Source organism: Ochotona princeps, chromosome 1, assembly GCF_030435755.1.
Source record: "Ochotona princeps isolate mOchPri1 chromosome 1, mOchPri1.hap1, whole genome shotgun sequence".
Taxonomy (NCBI): domain Eukaryota; kingdom Metazoa; phylum Chordata; class Mammalia; order Lagomorpha; family Ochotonidae; genus Ochotona; species Ochotona princeps.
Window position 1 is genome coordinate 14,200,198 of NC_080832.1, and position 14,505 is coordinate 14,214,702.

The 14,505-nt window shown below is 50.8% G+C and overlaps 1 protein-coding gene across 1 annotated transcript in view; it reads right to left on the reverse strand.

The window, feature by feature from the left end:
* The window catches only part of PLEKHG1 (pleckstrin homology and RhoGEF domain containing G1), a 211,655-nt gene that overhangs the window by 12,842 nt on the left and 184,308 nt on the right, over window positions 1-14,505 (reverse strand). Inside the window, exons 8-14 of the mRNA XM_004598357.3 lie at window positions 12,944-13,075; window positions 10,347-10,529; window positions 10,136-10,231; window positions 9,952-10,038; window positions 4,642-4,675; window positions 2,599-2,694; window positions 1,211-1,249 (exon numbers count right to left, since the gene is read on the reverse strand). Of these exons, the coding sequence (XP_004598414.2) occupies window positions 1,211-1,249; window positions 2,599-2,694; window positions 4,642-4,675; window positions 9,952-10,038; window positions 10,136-10,231; window positions 10,347-10,529; window positions 12,944-13,075 (667 nt within the window). The remainder of the gene's footprint in view (window positions 1-1,210; window positions 1,250-2,598; window positions 2,695-4,641; window positions 4,676-9,951; window positions 10,039-10,135; window positions 10,232-10,346; window positions 10,530-12,943; window positions 13,076-14,505) is intronic.

A 14,505-nucleotide genomic window follows, 5' to 3' on the forward strand; every position in this document is an offset into this window, starting at 1 on the left:
GGAGAAAATTTGCTAAGCTCATCCTTCCACACACTCTCACAGCTTGCTCCATTGCTTCATTTTAGCAGAATATGAGGTTATTCCCTCCCCACAAATCCTGCTCCCAGGGGTACGCATCTTTCCAAATCCTAAACTATCTCTACCCCAACACGATTACGTTTTGGGTTTTAAAATAAAGATGCATGAGGGAGCATTATGGCATAGTAAGTTAAGCTCTGCCTCTGGTACCAGCATCACAGATGGGCACTGGTTCAAGTCCTGTCTGCTCCACTTCCAACCTAGCTTCCTGTTAATGTGCCTGGGAAAAGCAGTAGAAGATAGCACAGATCTCTGGCACCTGCACCTAGGTGGGAGACCTGGAAGAGGCACCCAGCTCCTGCCTTTTGCCTGACCCAGCCCTGGCTGTGTGTCCATCTGGGGGACTGAACCAATGGATGGAAGAGTCTCTCTGCTTTCCACATAAATAAAAAACGCAATGCATCTTATAAATGAATAAAGTCTGAATGTAATATTTCCTGCAGAATATGAAGATACTCTTAATAAAGAGTTGGGTATTTCATTGTTTTAAGTATCGACTACTCCACTGTGCGCACAGGTACACACGGGCTCAGCTTTTCCCGCTAGGACAGCACTTCACACAGTGTCCTGTTAGAAACGTCGCGAAGAACAGCGCCCACTTGGATCTACGCATGTGTGGCTGGAGATGTCCATGCAGGTGAAAGAGCTGGGCCAAAGGCAAACACACATTTCAAGTTCAAGTGGGCGTTACCGAGTTTGGACCCTGAAGCAGTGCAAAAATGCACATTGCCGCCAGCGCTCTAGTGAGGCCATCTCCTGGCCAGGCTCGCAGCTTTTCTCTTGCCATTCATTTCATTTAAACGTATAGTTTCTCTGATTAATCAAATGAGAGATCATGTAAAGAAATCCTATCGGAAATTTGTTTCTGTATGCGGCTCTCTTGTGTTTAAAACGAGACCTTTATTCGATGCCAAGATTTCTTTATATATTAAGATGTCACTCTCTATGCCTGTGACAGAGTTTGTAAATATTTGTATCATCAGATTGTATATTGTGTGGGATACTTTTACTTACAGAAGTTAACCTTCATGTAATACAATCACGAAACTTGTAAGTGTGGCATTTACTTTTGTTCATCGTTTGCTTAAGTGGACAACAACAGGGGTAAAAGAACACACATTTCAGGACTTACCACTGGTTTTCAAAACTTTATGTGATCTTGAAGACGGTTCTGGGAGAAAAAAATGAAGCATCATTTGCTAAATGAAGGCAAAGTTCTTTCCTCTACAAAGACACATTAGTTCGCTGACAGATGCACTGAGCTCTAGAACTTTCCACCAAATCCCTCCTGCTTGGAGGAGCTGGGAAGCAATGAAGCCAAGTGGCAGGATCCACGTGAAGCTGTGAATTCAAGAGTCACATCCCAGGAAGACAAACCCCCTACTTCACCAAATCTACCACTTGAGCCATTTCCTTAGCTATACCACCATGGATGCTGAGGCTGACTTCCGCATTCCACGTCAAGACACTGTGCTCACCCAGCCAGTGTCAACATCAGCCCATCATTTTCCTGCAGAAGCCACTCCTTCATTTGTGCTCCCTGTCGTGGTTAGCAGGAACACTGCCTTCCCCAGGGAACAATGAGGACAAATTGCTCCTGGTTTCCACACGGCAGGCCTGAGCAGACTCTGTAGTGCTTTACTCAGTCGCCGCAGCCTTAACCAGTCAGGGCAGCTTCCCACTGCCCACGCCACTCTCCATGTGGAGCCAGGCTCTGGACATGACATATTCTCAGAGCTCATTGCTTCGAACCCCTCCCTAGCCTGCAGAGTCTACGTGTGCCCCTGTAGGTACCCTGTCCACTCCTTTACCCCATGTTCCAGCCAGGCTGAATGACTGGCACAGCTGTCAGTCCCATGATCTGCTGGCTCAGGCCCCAGGGCCTTTGCATGTCCCCTTGCTATACCCCTTCTGTCTCCTCACTGCCCAGTCCTTCAAGGGTACTCCATTCTGAGACACATCCTCTCCTGTCCCTAGAGAACTAGATTGTCCTGTCTCTCCACTCTTCCTTCCATCTTGGTTTCCAATCGCTTACTTCCACCCAGCCTCTGCCAGCTCTAATCTAACAGACTGGTATTCATTTCCATTTTCTTCTGCGGGTTTTTTGGTGGGGGGGTTCTCCCATCCCAAGTGCCTTGTAGCTACAATCACCTGCGTTATTTACCCTAATGCTCGTAGTCTTTAGGTATGACATAAATGCTCAGTAAATTCTGACTTAAATAGAACCTAAACCCAAGGAACGGGAGAAGACTTAGTGGAGTGCAATGGAACGTCAGGCTCAAAAAATGCCTTGTGTGTGACCCTGGCAGTGTGACATGTCTGCGCACCAGTGAAGGGCTGCTGAACACAGCCTGGGCAATCGACTGATGTGTTTCTCTGTTAACAGACGTACAGAGTGCAGCTCAGAGTTTCAGCACACCCAGCAGAATGCAAACTATGAGCCTGAAATCAGGCCAGCAACGCCTGTCCAACTGGAAGGAGTCCAGGAGGGCCGGGTGTGGAGGCCGGCATCCTACTTACCTGATTTCCTTCTCAGCCGATAGGGGGCAGCACCGTCCTTGGCAGCACAGGATGTTCGGGTCTCTCCGTTGGGGCTGTAGCAGAAGCCAGGGTGGTCTGTAAGACAAGGGCAGGCATGGGTGAGGATGCTCGGCTCATTTGCTCTGCTCACACGTGGATACATGTCCCCCTCCCCCTTACCTTAGCCCAAGAGGGTTTGCACCGGGCCTCCTGGTGCTGGTGATGTAACCACGCCACTGTCCTGGTGTCCCACCCCTGGCTGTCTCCCCCTTTGCCTTCTGTTGGCTCCAGGTCCTCCCTTTTGTCTCTCAACAGTGGAACTGACAATCCCTGGCTGCCTAACTGGTTCCCTGTCAGTTCCCATGGACATTGTTAGTGCCATGACTTCGTTCTTTCAGAAGTTTCTAGGTTTGAAAGACAGAATAACACAGAGAGTAGTGACAGAGAAACAGAGAAAGATATTTCCCATCCACTGGCTCACTCCTCAAATGATCACAACGGCCTGGGCTGGGCCATGCCAAAGCCAAGTTCCAGAATCTCCATCTAGTCTCCCACAAAGGTCCATCATTGGAACTCTCTGCAGGCCATTAACAGGGGGCTGGATGAGGAGCTGTGCGGCCAGGACTTGAACCGGCACCCATCTGGGATGCCAGCATCACCGGCAGGGTGGCTTTACCCGCTGCAGCCCAGTGTTGGCCCCACAACTCCGAGTGCTTCTTCTACGAGTGTTGGATGGTAGCTTTAGCTTCCATCAAATGAAAAGGAATTTTCACCAACTTTGTTCAAGTTTGTGTTTTCACACCCATACTGCGGGGTGCATACATTTCAGGTTAAGAAACTTCGTGGCTTCATTCTGAGGTCTGAATGTCAACTTCATAGGCCCCAAAGTTTGAGGGGGAATAACTGCAGGACTCAGGGTCTGAAGGTAAGAGAAGACCAGAACTGGGGTCCTTCGATTGCAGGCCTGGATCTCCCCTGCTCACACTCCGCCCAGTTGGAATTCAACGCCTGGCAAAGATGGTCACTGCCCTGAGTCGGGCTGCTTGGGCCTGGCAATACATGTGGCACCAACCGGCAGGTGGAAGCAATCCTGGATACTCATGGAACCTTACCGCTCACCGGCCAGCTCTGAGCCAGGGATAAGCCAGCGCTCTGGCAAGATGGAGGAGCTGGGAGAGCAGCTGACTTCTCGGCCTCTCTGCCTTCATCCACCCCTCCTCTCAAAGGGCACATATCCACCCATGCCCTTGCCACCCCTTCAGAAGCCAAAACACAACAGTGCTTCCTGTGGGACATAGACACGACTCCAGGGCACAGCTGGGGGCTCAGCGGCGGGACTCTGCCTGTTCCTCTGGACTGCTGGACCTGAATGGGGAACCCAGGCTCTTGGCGCAGCCTGTGCTCCTGTTTGCACTTGACCTGGGGCTTTCTCCCCTGCAGTTACCAGAAGGTCAGCTGGAGGGAAGGGAGGTAGTGTCTGCAAATGAGGAAGGACTCCTCAAAGGCAAGGTGCTTGGGGTGATGGCTGGGAGGCAGAATGGGAGACTAGTGTTGTGGTGAGTGGGTTAAGCCACCGCCTGTGAGGCTGGCACCCCATATTAGAGTCTTGCTTCTCGCTCCAGCCACTCTGCTTCCAACCCAGATCCCTGCTTATGCACCCGGGAAGTCAGAGGAAGTTGGTCCAGATCACTGAAGCCCTGCCACCCATGTGGGGGGCCCAGATGGAGTTCGCGGCACCTGGCTTTGACTTGGCCAGGCGGGCATTCACGGAGCCAACCAGTGGATGGAAAAGCTTGCTTCTTCTAACTGTTCTTCCTTCCACTCCATTACTCTACCTTTCAAACAAATCCAAACACACAAAACATGCGGCTGTCATCAGTGACTGCCACACCGGGAAGAATCAGTGTAGAAGCTGTGATCAAAGGGGTCGTGCTGCCTGTTAAAGCTGCTATTTTCTTACTGTTGGTACTTTTATAAAATAAGCATTAATATGGAGAAAGTGACGGACCCCAAAATGCACCAAAATCCCAAATCAGTACTTACGGATGGCGTCCATTTCCAAGATTGCTTGCTTGGCCTGAAAAAGAGAAAGTGTGGGTACAATGGCAGTTAACTCATTTTACTCTTTAAATGACTGAACCATCTTATTCCACTTGAGTAAATGGGGTTAAAAAGTGCTAAATAACCAAGGAATACACAGTGCAGGAGAGGTGGATGAGCGCCCCCACGTGGACAGCTGAGGCTGCACAGCAGAAGGAAAGGAAAGGATGGAGGGAGGTTGGTTCTGAAGCCGTGGTGAGCATCTGTAGCCACTGGAAAGCTTATTGAAAGGCATGCAGATTACTGCTGCCCAATCCTGGTCTACTGAGCCAAAATCTCAAGCCACAGATCCTGGCATCTCTACACCAGCCCCTGCCCTATATCGTTAGGACAACTGGACAGATCTTAGCCTACGTGTGTAAGAGGGGCTAAAGAAGATGAGCAGATAACACACGTATGTGCAACGAAATGAGGAAACGTGCTGAAAGCAACACCTGGTCTCTTGTTTGCCTCTGCTTGCCCAGGGTGTCCTTGCCTGTCCCTCATCACAGGGAAATCACTGAATTGAGGGCGCAGGACAGCTGGCTCAACAAGGTCGTAGCCACTGGGCTGAAGGAGTCACGTGCTTCTCCCACAGATAAGGACCTAGGTGGTTGGTCAGTGTTGTCGGTAAGGGCTTGTAATTCCACATCCAGAACTCCCCCACCGAGATCTTCCCAGCAGAGGGGGGAGGGGAGAAGAAATGGGGGACGAAGACTCCCGGCAACAGCACCAGCCTGAAGGCACACTGCACTCAGCCTCTACGGAGACGCCCGACGCCCGGCGGGTCCAGCTGGTGCAGCCCTTTCTGTCTCTCCACGCTCCCTCTGTGCCAATCACCTCATCGGCTTGCTCATCAGCTCACACTTCATGGTCCACAGAACAAGTTCCCGGGGCTCAAATCCACCCACACGGGTGTCTCTGGCATCACGAGGCTGGCAGGGGGACTAGAAGCCCCTATGGATCTCCTGTCCCTCAGAGCAAACAGGGCAGTATTCATTCTTCCCCCAACCATCTGAGCGAGGTTTCCAATCAGCTCCAGGGGACCTAGGGCAGTCGACACAGCACACACGCCAAGCCGACAGCTGTTGTTCTCTGTTGTTTGGGAAACGTCTCCACGGGACCAGCACAGGTGCAGCTCTGTCCCACCAAGGATGGCTGAACTTGCAGACATGGAGCTCTCAGCCACGAAGGGCTTGCTGTCAGAAGGCTAGCTGATGTCCCCTCTCGCTGCTGCCTCCCTCCTAACAGCCACCTGTTCCCCATATTTCCTGCTATCTTGTTCTGGGCACCCTGAAACCTCCCAGAGAGTGACAAAGAGCTATGGTGTCTACCCAGGGTTCAGCAGGATCTTTTTTTTTTTTTTTTTTTTTGCTGCCAGTTCTGCCCTTAATCAGACAGTGGTTGTCGCTCATGTAGGTTTGCTTCCACAGTTGCAGGATGGGACAGCGGCATCTGCCTACTAGGTCCAAATGGTTGGCAGTTACCTTCTGCCCCACCCACACCTACATCCAACACACGTGACCTCTCTTCCCCAGCCCCTCTTACTTTCCCCACCCAAACTCCATCCTTCAAGGTTCTGCTGCCTCGGGCTGGCTGTTTTTATTATTGATATAAGTTACTATGGTTCAGAAGACATACCAGGGTAAATGAATGGCCCTCACATGAGCTAATTTATCCGAGGGTTCCAGGAAGGAAAAAAATGGTTGGTGGAGTCCTTCTTGACTCTTAACTGTTATTTTTCATTTTGCAAGGACAGTGTAACTTAACCCACAAACACCATTCTAAAAATCGCTTCAACAGTAATTTTACTGTCATTTTATGCAGAAATCATATTTGGTTTAAAAAGCGATGGAGGAAAAGGAAGCCTCAAAACAGATACCTACATTTCAAGAAAGTAAATGCTTAGGTTTTAGTTACACTGGTAATATCTTCAACTACACAGACTGCAATTAATTTCAAACACAGACGTTAATTCCATTTCTGAGACGAGCAATTCCAGAACCATGCTAATATTACCAAATTCAAAAATACTTTTGCCTTTACTCTCAGTTCATTCATAGCCTACATATCAACAGTCAACGTGGCTAGCTTAGATCTGAACCTCTGACTTGGTATTTTTGGTATATCAAGAACTTAGTATTTTTAGTCTGGACACTTTAAAAAGTGTGATTCCCAACATGTCCAGTAGGTGTCAGTAAAGGACCATCATGGAGTGGAACAACTGTGGTTAGGAGGAACCAGTTTGGTTGAATAAATTTCCAACAGCCTTGTGGGGAGGATGCAATGGGTGATACTTTTGGTGGTTAAAATTTCCCACTATGCATCTATTTCTATTCCAGAGGACTGTTTTTTGAGAGCTTTAAGAAAATAATTAGAGCAAGTGCTTGAGGAAATACGTGAAAGGATCAACTCAGTCCTGTTCAAATAACAGGGAAGAGTATCAGGATATGATAATGGAGAGTTCAGAAAAGGAGAGTTGGCTAGTCTGTGCGGTCAGCAGGGCCAAGATGCTCCCTGGAGCCAGCCAGATGTAGCTTGGTCGTGTACCCATCTGAACATGGCCATCTCTCTGGCCTCTCTGCGTGCGTCCTTTCTAAACCAAAATGGAAAGGGGAAGATGAACTTCATCAGGTGGTTTGCTGAGAGTGGAATACGAGTCTCCAGCACGTGACCCAGTGTGTATGCACGCAGCATGCTGTAGCCACAAAGGGCATCCTGGACCAAAGGGGGACAGTGCCAGGGACGCTCACACATCGTGGCGGGGAGGGGGGCAGGACAGCGACATGAGCTGGTGTCCCTTCGTAATGGCTGCTGCTTCTCAGAACCTCTTGAGCAGCTGTGACTTCCCAGGAGCCAGGCAGACACTAGGCGGGGCCTGTCCAGGACACCTGGCCACAGCTCAGGCCTAGGGCCAGAGCCCGAATGACTCACCACAAGGAAGATGCGGTCACCATTTTGCTCAGGCTCCCCTGCACCTCCCAACGTCCCGAGGAGACTCGGGCTCCTTGAGGCTAAGGTCACACCTGTGTACATTCATTTCCTGAGCACAAGGGCATGGCTGCCAGCCCCGAGGGCAAGCTTCAGATGCGTTTCCAGAGCAGATGGAGGGCTTAAGGGCCTCTGTTCTTGCTCAGGAGTCCTTGGCCTCCTGCTCTCAGGCTTACAGCCCCCTCTCTGCTTTGCCTTGCTTCTCGGCCATTCAGGGACCACCTCACCAGCCATATGGCATACAGAATCAGCTCCAGGACTGAGCACTCTATAGGTGCCAAGCGCACACACAGGCAGGTGGGCAGGCCTCCAGGTGTCCCCTCTACTGTTACAGAGCCCTACCGTCTCATCTCTCCTGCTCTGTCTCCGGCAAGGCTTTCTTTCCACCCATGCACTGAGGCAAACATCTCCTGCCCCACTCAGCTCAGCCATCAGGATCCATCAGTTCTTTCCCTGTGCCTTGAGCTTGCTCTGCCACCTGCAGCCCAGAGGAACCCACGGGCGCCGAGGTCCTGTCCAGCAGTGGCTAAGTGGCTGAGCAAGCTGTAAAATGACCACTCCTCCCAACCCCTCAACCTGCTGCAGCTGGATCTGCAGTGCCTTCCACAGATGGTACATGGCATCTTAGGTCAGGCCTGCTTCCCTCCTGACTCTGCCCACTCAGTCACAGAGGACGCTGCCACCTGCCTTAGTGAGCCCAACCCTTTCCCCTCCCTCAAGTCCACCCCAGCATCTACTGTCCTCTCCCATCTCCTCTGGCTCTGGGCTTTGGATCCCATTTGCATACACTTGCCCAGGTCTCTCCAGCAAGCATTGCTGCCCTGCCCTGCCCTGCCCATCTCTGGCTCCCCTTCCCCTGCCCGCTACCCGCTCAGGGCACACACTCTGCTCCAAATTCACCTTTTCCTAGGCTACCACCTTTTCCCTCTTCTGAACTTTGCTACACTTGACTTCTTCTCCCTGTCCTCTTGTCTCTCAACTCGCACCCACCGGCCCCCCATCTCTCGCCTGCCACATCTAACATATCCCTTTCCTTTGTCATCTTTCTGGAGTCCCGGCGCACTCTGGATGGCTTCTCTGCTCCCTATAGCTGAGGCCTCCACCCACCTTGGCGAGCTCAGCTCCCCTCTCTGGCTGGTTCTCCTGTGACCCCTTGGCCATGATTTACCTTGGCTCTATTCCATGCTACCCTCGCCCCTGTACTTCACTCAGGGGCTGGGCTTCGCAAGCGCTTTCTTCCGTTTGCACATTCTTGTGGGTCCTCCTGTCAATGCTCAGGGCCTCAGTGACCATCTCTAGGGAGGGGGCCTTCCTGCTCCTCAGCTTACAGAACTTGACTTTCCACCTGTCGCTGCCCCACCCAGCACGAGGATGAGTGAAGCAGCCGCACCTGCTCTTACTCTCGTCCAACCTGTTCCTCCCCCACGTCACCATACCCCAAGTCCCGACTTACCCTGCCTCCCTGGGGACACCACCCCGTCCCCTTTACCTCAGTGACCTGCCTTGCACCTTCTCCCTGTTACACTGGGTCTCCATGGATTGGGTCCTTATCTATCTTCCAGACCACTGTGTTGTTTTACTAATTCTTGTCCAGCCTCCACAACTTCTCTCCCACAACTTACATGTCACACCATCCCCATCCTTGGCCTCCAAAACCACGAGACCAAACTCTTCTCTGTGTGCACCTGGGGCCCTCCACACAGCCTCCCCCGCCAAGTGCAATGGCCTTCCTCCCCATCCCACATCCTGAGAATGCAGCCTGCCTGCCCAGGCCCCAGCTGTGGGCCATGCACCTGTTCACTGCTTCTCATCTCTGTTTATGCCACTCTCGCAGCACAATGTTTACAGTCATTTCACCCACCCAATAAAAATATTCCTCATCCTTCAAGAATGAGGCAATGGCTTTTTCCTCCCTTGCTGTAATTGCACTGAACTGAACACGACTCTTTCCACAGTACCTGGTTCACATCTCTGCCATTTCATCAGTCAGTCCGTGGCCACACCTGCAACCCGCTTCACGGCCAAGGGAGCATCTTCACTCACAAGAGGGCCCCAGTCCCCTTCTGAATAAGCCTCTATCCTCGATTACTGTTTAATTCCTTAAAGTTCCTCCTCCCCCATTATCATTATTATTATTATTTTTGTTTGTTTAAAGTCCCCAAGAGAAAAACAGTGACAGTCCCAACACCTCTGGCCCCTGACACACCTGAGCCCTCCCTAGCCTCCCTCTCACCTGCTCCCCATGGGGCAGCCCAGCTGCTGTCTGTGACCTTGTGGGCTTACCTTGGCTGGGATCTTGGCCGAGTGGTTCTCCAGGATCAGCCACTTCAGGTGCAGAACCCAGAGGCGCTTGTCCTGCTGGGATTTCGCCTATGAGGAGGAGTCAGTTTGGACAGTCAGACAACTGCTGCCTCTATGGTACCCAGGTGACCGTTCCCGATGCCCGGCATCCCCTCCTGCCACTGACCTGGACTGTGTGCTGCAGCTTGGGGTTCTTGTAGTGGAAGACGCTGAAGCTGAGCGGCTCCTTTGGGATCACCTCGACCAGCATGAGGTTGCCGCACTGCACAGACAAGAGCGGAGCTGGGCAAGACCGAGGCTGGCCAGCGCGGAGTGGTTCCCAGGCCTGGCCCGCGCCCCGCACCCCCGCACCCCCTCACACGCAAGCGCCAGCTTACCAGGATGTGCGCCTTGTAGGTGAACGTGTCGTCCCTCTTCTTGGTAATGAGCAGCAGCTTGTCCAGGAGGAAGAGCGTCCGCTCGTTCTTGGCCCGCTGCAGGCGGAAGGTGCCCTCTAGCACCAGCTCCCCGTAGCTTGTCAGGTCCGGCCCCTTCCAGTTGGTGAGCAGACTCTGGATTTCCTGAGGAGGGCAGTGTTGCGGGGTCAGCCGAGGGGCCAGCGAGGTCAGCATGGTGGCCCAAGGCCTGGGACAGAGTCTGAGGAGCCCCGTGGTGGCTGATGGCGTCCAGGGCTCTACAACGCAAACCTGCCTTGATGGGCAGGACCCCTTCGGAGTTAGGCTACAAGGGGATGACCTGCCAAACCCGTTATTTCTGTTCCTTTACAGTTCTGGCCAGCAGGCAGTGAGCTGTACAAAGCTGGGACAAGGGGACTTCTCAGGCTGCCCCTACCCTTGAAGAGAAGCAGCTGCCTTCTTCCCTGGGATTCTTTGTGTATCAATATCAACAGTTTAAAGAAACTTCATTCTATAATGTTCGTTGAAAAATGAAAATATTTACAAGCCCCTCTTAGTTAAGGAATTCACCAAACACTGCATTGGTAGAAAACAGAAGTGAAGAGGAACAGAGATGAACTGGAGCCGGAGTCTGTCCTGAGCTCTGCAGAATGCTGAGCAAAGTCCCAGGGCACAGCGACCAGTCACCCCGCCATTCCCAAGTGAGCGACAGACGTCCGATGTCGCGTCTGCAACGCTGCAAAATTGAGACACAGCCTGGAAGATCAGAACGCCATCTCGTCTCTAAGTACAAAATATATATGCTTCATATACATTTTTACTTTGAGAAGCAATGACAAAGGTGGGGGGAGTTTCAATTGCTGGCTCATTCTCCCAAATTTTATAGCAGCCGAAGCCAAGCAGGGTGGACACCTGGCCCTGGGAACTCAGTCCACATCTCTCACATGGGTGGCAGGAACTCAATTACTTGAACCATGACTACTGCCTGCTAGGTCTGTGTTAGCAGGAGGCTGTAGCCAGGAGCCAGAGCTGTACAGACAATGCAGACACTCCAACGTGGGGCCCAGGCACCTCATTCAGCATCTGAGTTGCCAGGCCAAATGCCAGTTCCTACTCTCTCTTAAAATTATGCATGCACCTGCACACACACATACAATTTCAATTTGAGGGGTAGAGACGGAGAGACAGAGTAGGGAGTGGAGGAGAAAGAGAGAGAGATACTGATTTTTGACAGGGGCATCATGCCACACTCCTGCTGCCCGGATGTGAAACCTAGAGTTTGTTCTGACTTATAAGCCAAGTAGTCTGTTTTTTTCTTGTAAGTTAGGCAAGGACACGCTGCACAGCATTGAATCACTCCAGGCTTTTTCTGTCCCGATCTAGGGATGACCAGAAGCCCAGGACTAGCCTCTGGCCCACGTACAGCCTCTGTTCTTTAAATGTCACATCTTTTGAGGTGCCCAGTACACAATGAATGGCCCAGCATCTACTAAGAGTTCCCAGGAATCTGAGGTTTATGCTGTTGGTGCCGGGTGGGACCTCAGCAAGCTTCTCACTGGACTGGTTATACACAAGGAAACTGAGCTGGTGCTCTCAGAGTCATGGCCTCAGCCTTGCCACCAGGGAGCTGTCTGTAGTTTCACAGGGAGGAGCCACACCGCATCACAGGGGTGTGCGTGAGCTCGTGAGAGCAACAGGGGTTCACAAGACCTTCAAGTTGTTTAAAGAAGTCACTTTCAACAAGAACCACCAATTTGCAATGACTCATTTGAGCCATAGCAGACACAAATTTTTACCTTGGGTCATGGAAGGGGATATGAGCTAAATTATTAGGGTAAAAGTTATCCTGTGGTTGTCTCATGTGGCCACACCGAACACCGACACTCTGAGCTTCCTCAGGGGAAACTCTGATGATCTTTGTGACTGATACATGACACTGGAACCATCTTCACACATGATTTTTATTTATTCTTTAAGTTTGTGTTTATGATTTTCATTTTATTTGAAAGGCAGACACAGAGAGAGGGAGGGAAAGAAGGGGGAGGGAAAGGAGGAGACAGAGAGAGAGAGAGAGAGAGAGAGAGAGAGAGAGAGAGAGAGAGAGAGGATTTTCCATCTGCTGGTTCACACTGCCTCTCAGAGTTGGCATTAGAAGGAAAATAGACTGGAAGTTAAGGGTTCAGGAGATAAACCAAGTATTTTAATATGGGTGATGGGCATCCTGATTGGCAACCTGTGGGTCAAATGCCCACCCCATTTATTTATTTGAGAACAGAGTTTCCACCTACTTGTTCACTTTCCAGATTCCCACCGTGCCACGCACTGGGCCAGGTTGAAGCCAGAAGCTGGGGACTGGTCTCATGGGAGTGGTGCCTTCACTCCCACAGGGTGTCCGTTTAGCAGCCAGGTGGAAACTAAAGTTGAATCATGACTCTAATACAAGCACTGCACTATGGGACTGGGTGACTCAACTGCCAGACCAGACTTCGGCCCACCCTCAGCAGCCTTGCTAATTGATTAGAAAATAACCACAACTTGGTGCCCCTGAAGTGCTGCCAGGCATGGCATCCTGGGCGCACCTGTAACCGGACTGCGTGCTCATGTTTCCGCTTCATGTCATTGATGTGCCAGGCCACGCGCTGCATTGTGTCTATGGCGTCCAGCACCACATCGTAGCCCTCCGTGTCCTTGTCAAGGTGATTTTCTATTTCCTAGAAACAACACAAAACAAACTGGTCACCTCCCATCTTTTTTTCTCAGGCCAATGGCACATCAGTGACTAGACCCTCGTGTTTTAGTTTTGTTATTATATGCTATCATCGTTCTTTAAGACTTCTAGGTAATTTAGCTCAGAAACATCTGCAGTAAAATTGTGACATGGGAATAAAAATATGAGTAAGAACAATAAAAAGCACATTAAAATTCTAGGATTAAAAGGATCAGACATGTATACAGGCTAGTAAATCTCACAGAAACACTATAGTTACTATAACAAATATGAAAATTGGTCTTTTAAAATATTTATTTATTTGAAAGGCAGAGTTAGAGAGAGTGAGCACAAGAGAGGAATTGTCTGTCTTCTGCTTTGTTCCTCAAATGGCTGCAATGGCTCGGGGCAGGACCAGGCTGAAGCCAAGAACCTGGAATGTCATCCAGGTCTCCCATGTGGCTGCAGAGTCCAAGGACTTGGGTCATAAACCACTGCTTTCCCAGGTGCGGTAGGGTTGCAGCCAGGACAACAACCAGGGTCCACCTGAGATGCTGACATGGCACGTAACTGCCCCAACTCCAGCTCCCTGGAAATTGCTTTTATAGCTCAGCGTTGAGATCTTCCTGGTATTCAATATAACACGAGGGGTCTTCAAATACTTCATGTATAATTTATACTAGGAAGAAACTATGCATAGATTTCAAATTTTCTTTGCACTCAAATGAATTTATCTTTTGATTCCATTTGCCATAAAATTTTCGAAGTCGTTTCATATAGCTCTCCAACCCACAATTTCAGATTTGTTGTAATTCTGATTCTTATTAAAAAACACCATATTTTGTCTTCCACAGAATTAAAAATGTCTCACAGATAATATGTAAGAGTAAGAAGTACAGTACACATCTGTTTTTTTTTTTTAAGATTTATTTATTTTATTACAAAGTCAGATATACAGAGAGGAAGATCTTCCGTCCGATGATTCACTCCCCAAGTGAGCCGCAACGGCCGGTGCGTGCCGATCCGATGCCGGGAACCTGGAATCTCTTCCGGGTCTCCCACGCGGGTTCACGGTCCCAATGCACCGGGCCGTCCTTGACTGCTTTCCCAGGCCACAAGCAGGGAGCTGGATGGGAAGTGGAGCTGCCGGGATTAGAACCGGCGCCCATATGGGATCCCGGGGCTTTCAAGGCGAGGACTTAAACCGCTAGGCCACGCCGCCGGGCCCCACATCTGTTTTTTAAGTCTTTATAGCAGGTGCATTTTCTCGTTGTCAAGGTTTTAGCCTCCATATGAAGCTCAGCAAGACGGCCCTTTGGTGCGCCGAGACAGATCACGTGGCTGTATACCCAGTCCTCTGAGCGTGAGAAGTCAGCCGTGTGGAGCGTGACCCCAGCACTCCGGTCCCACAGGCCCAGGGAGGAGAGAGGGTGA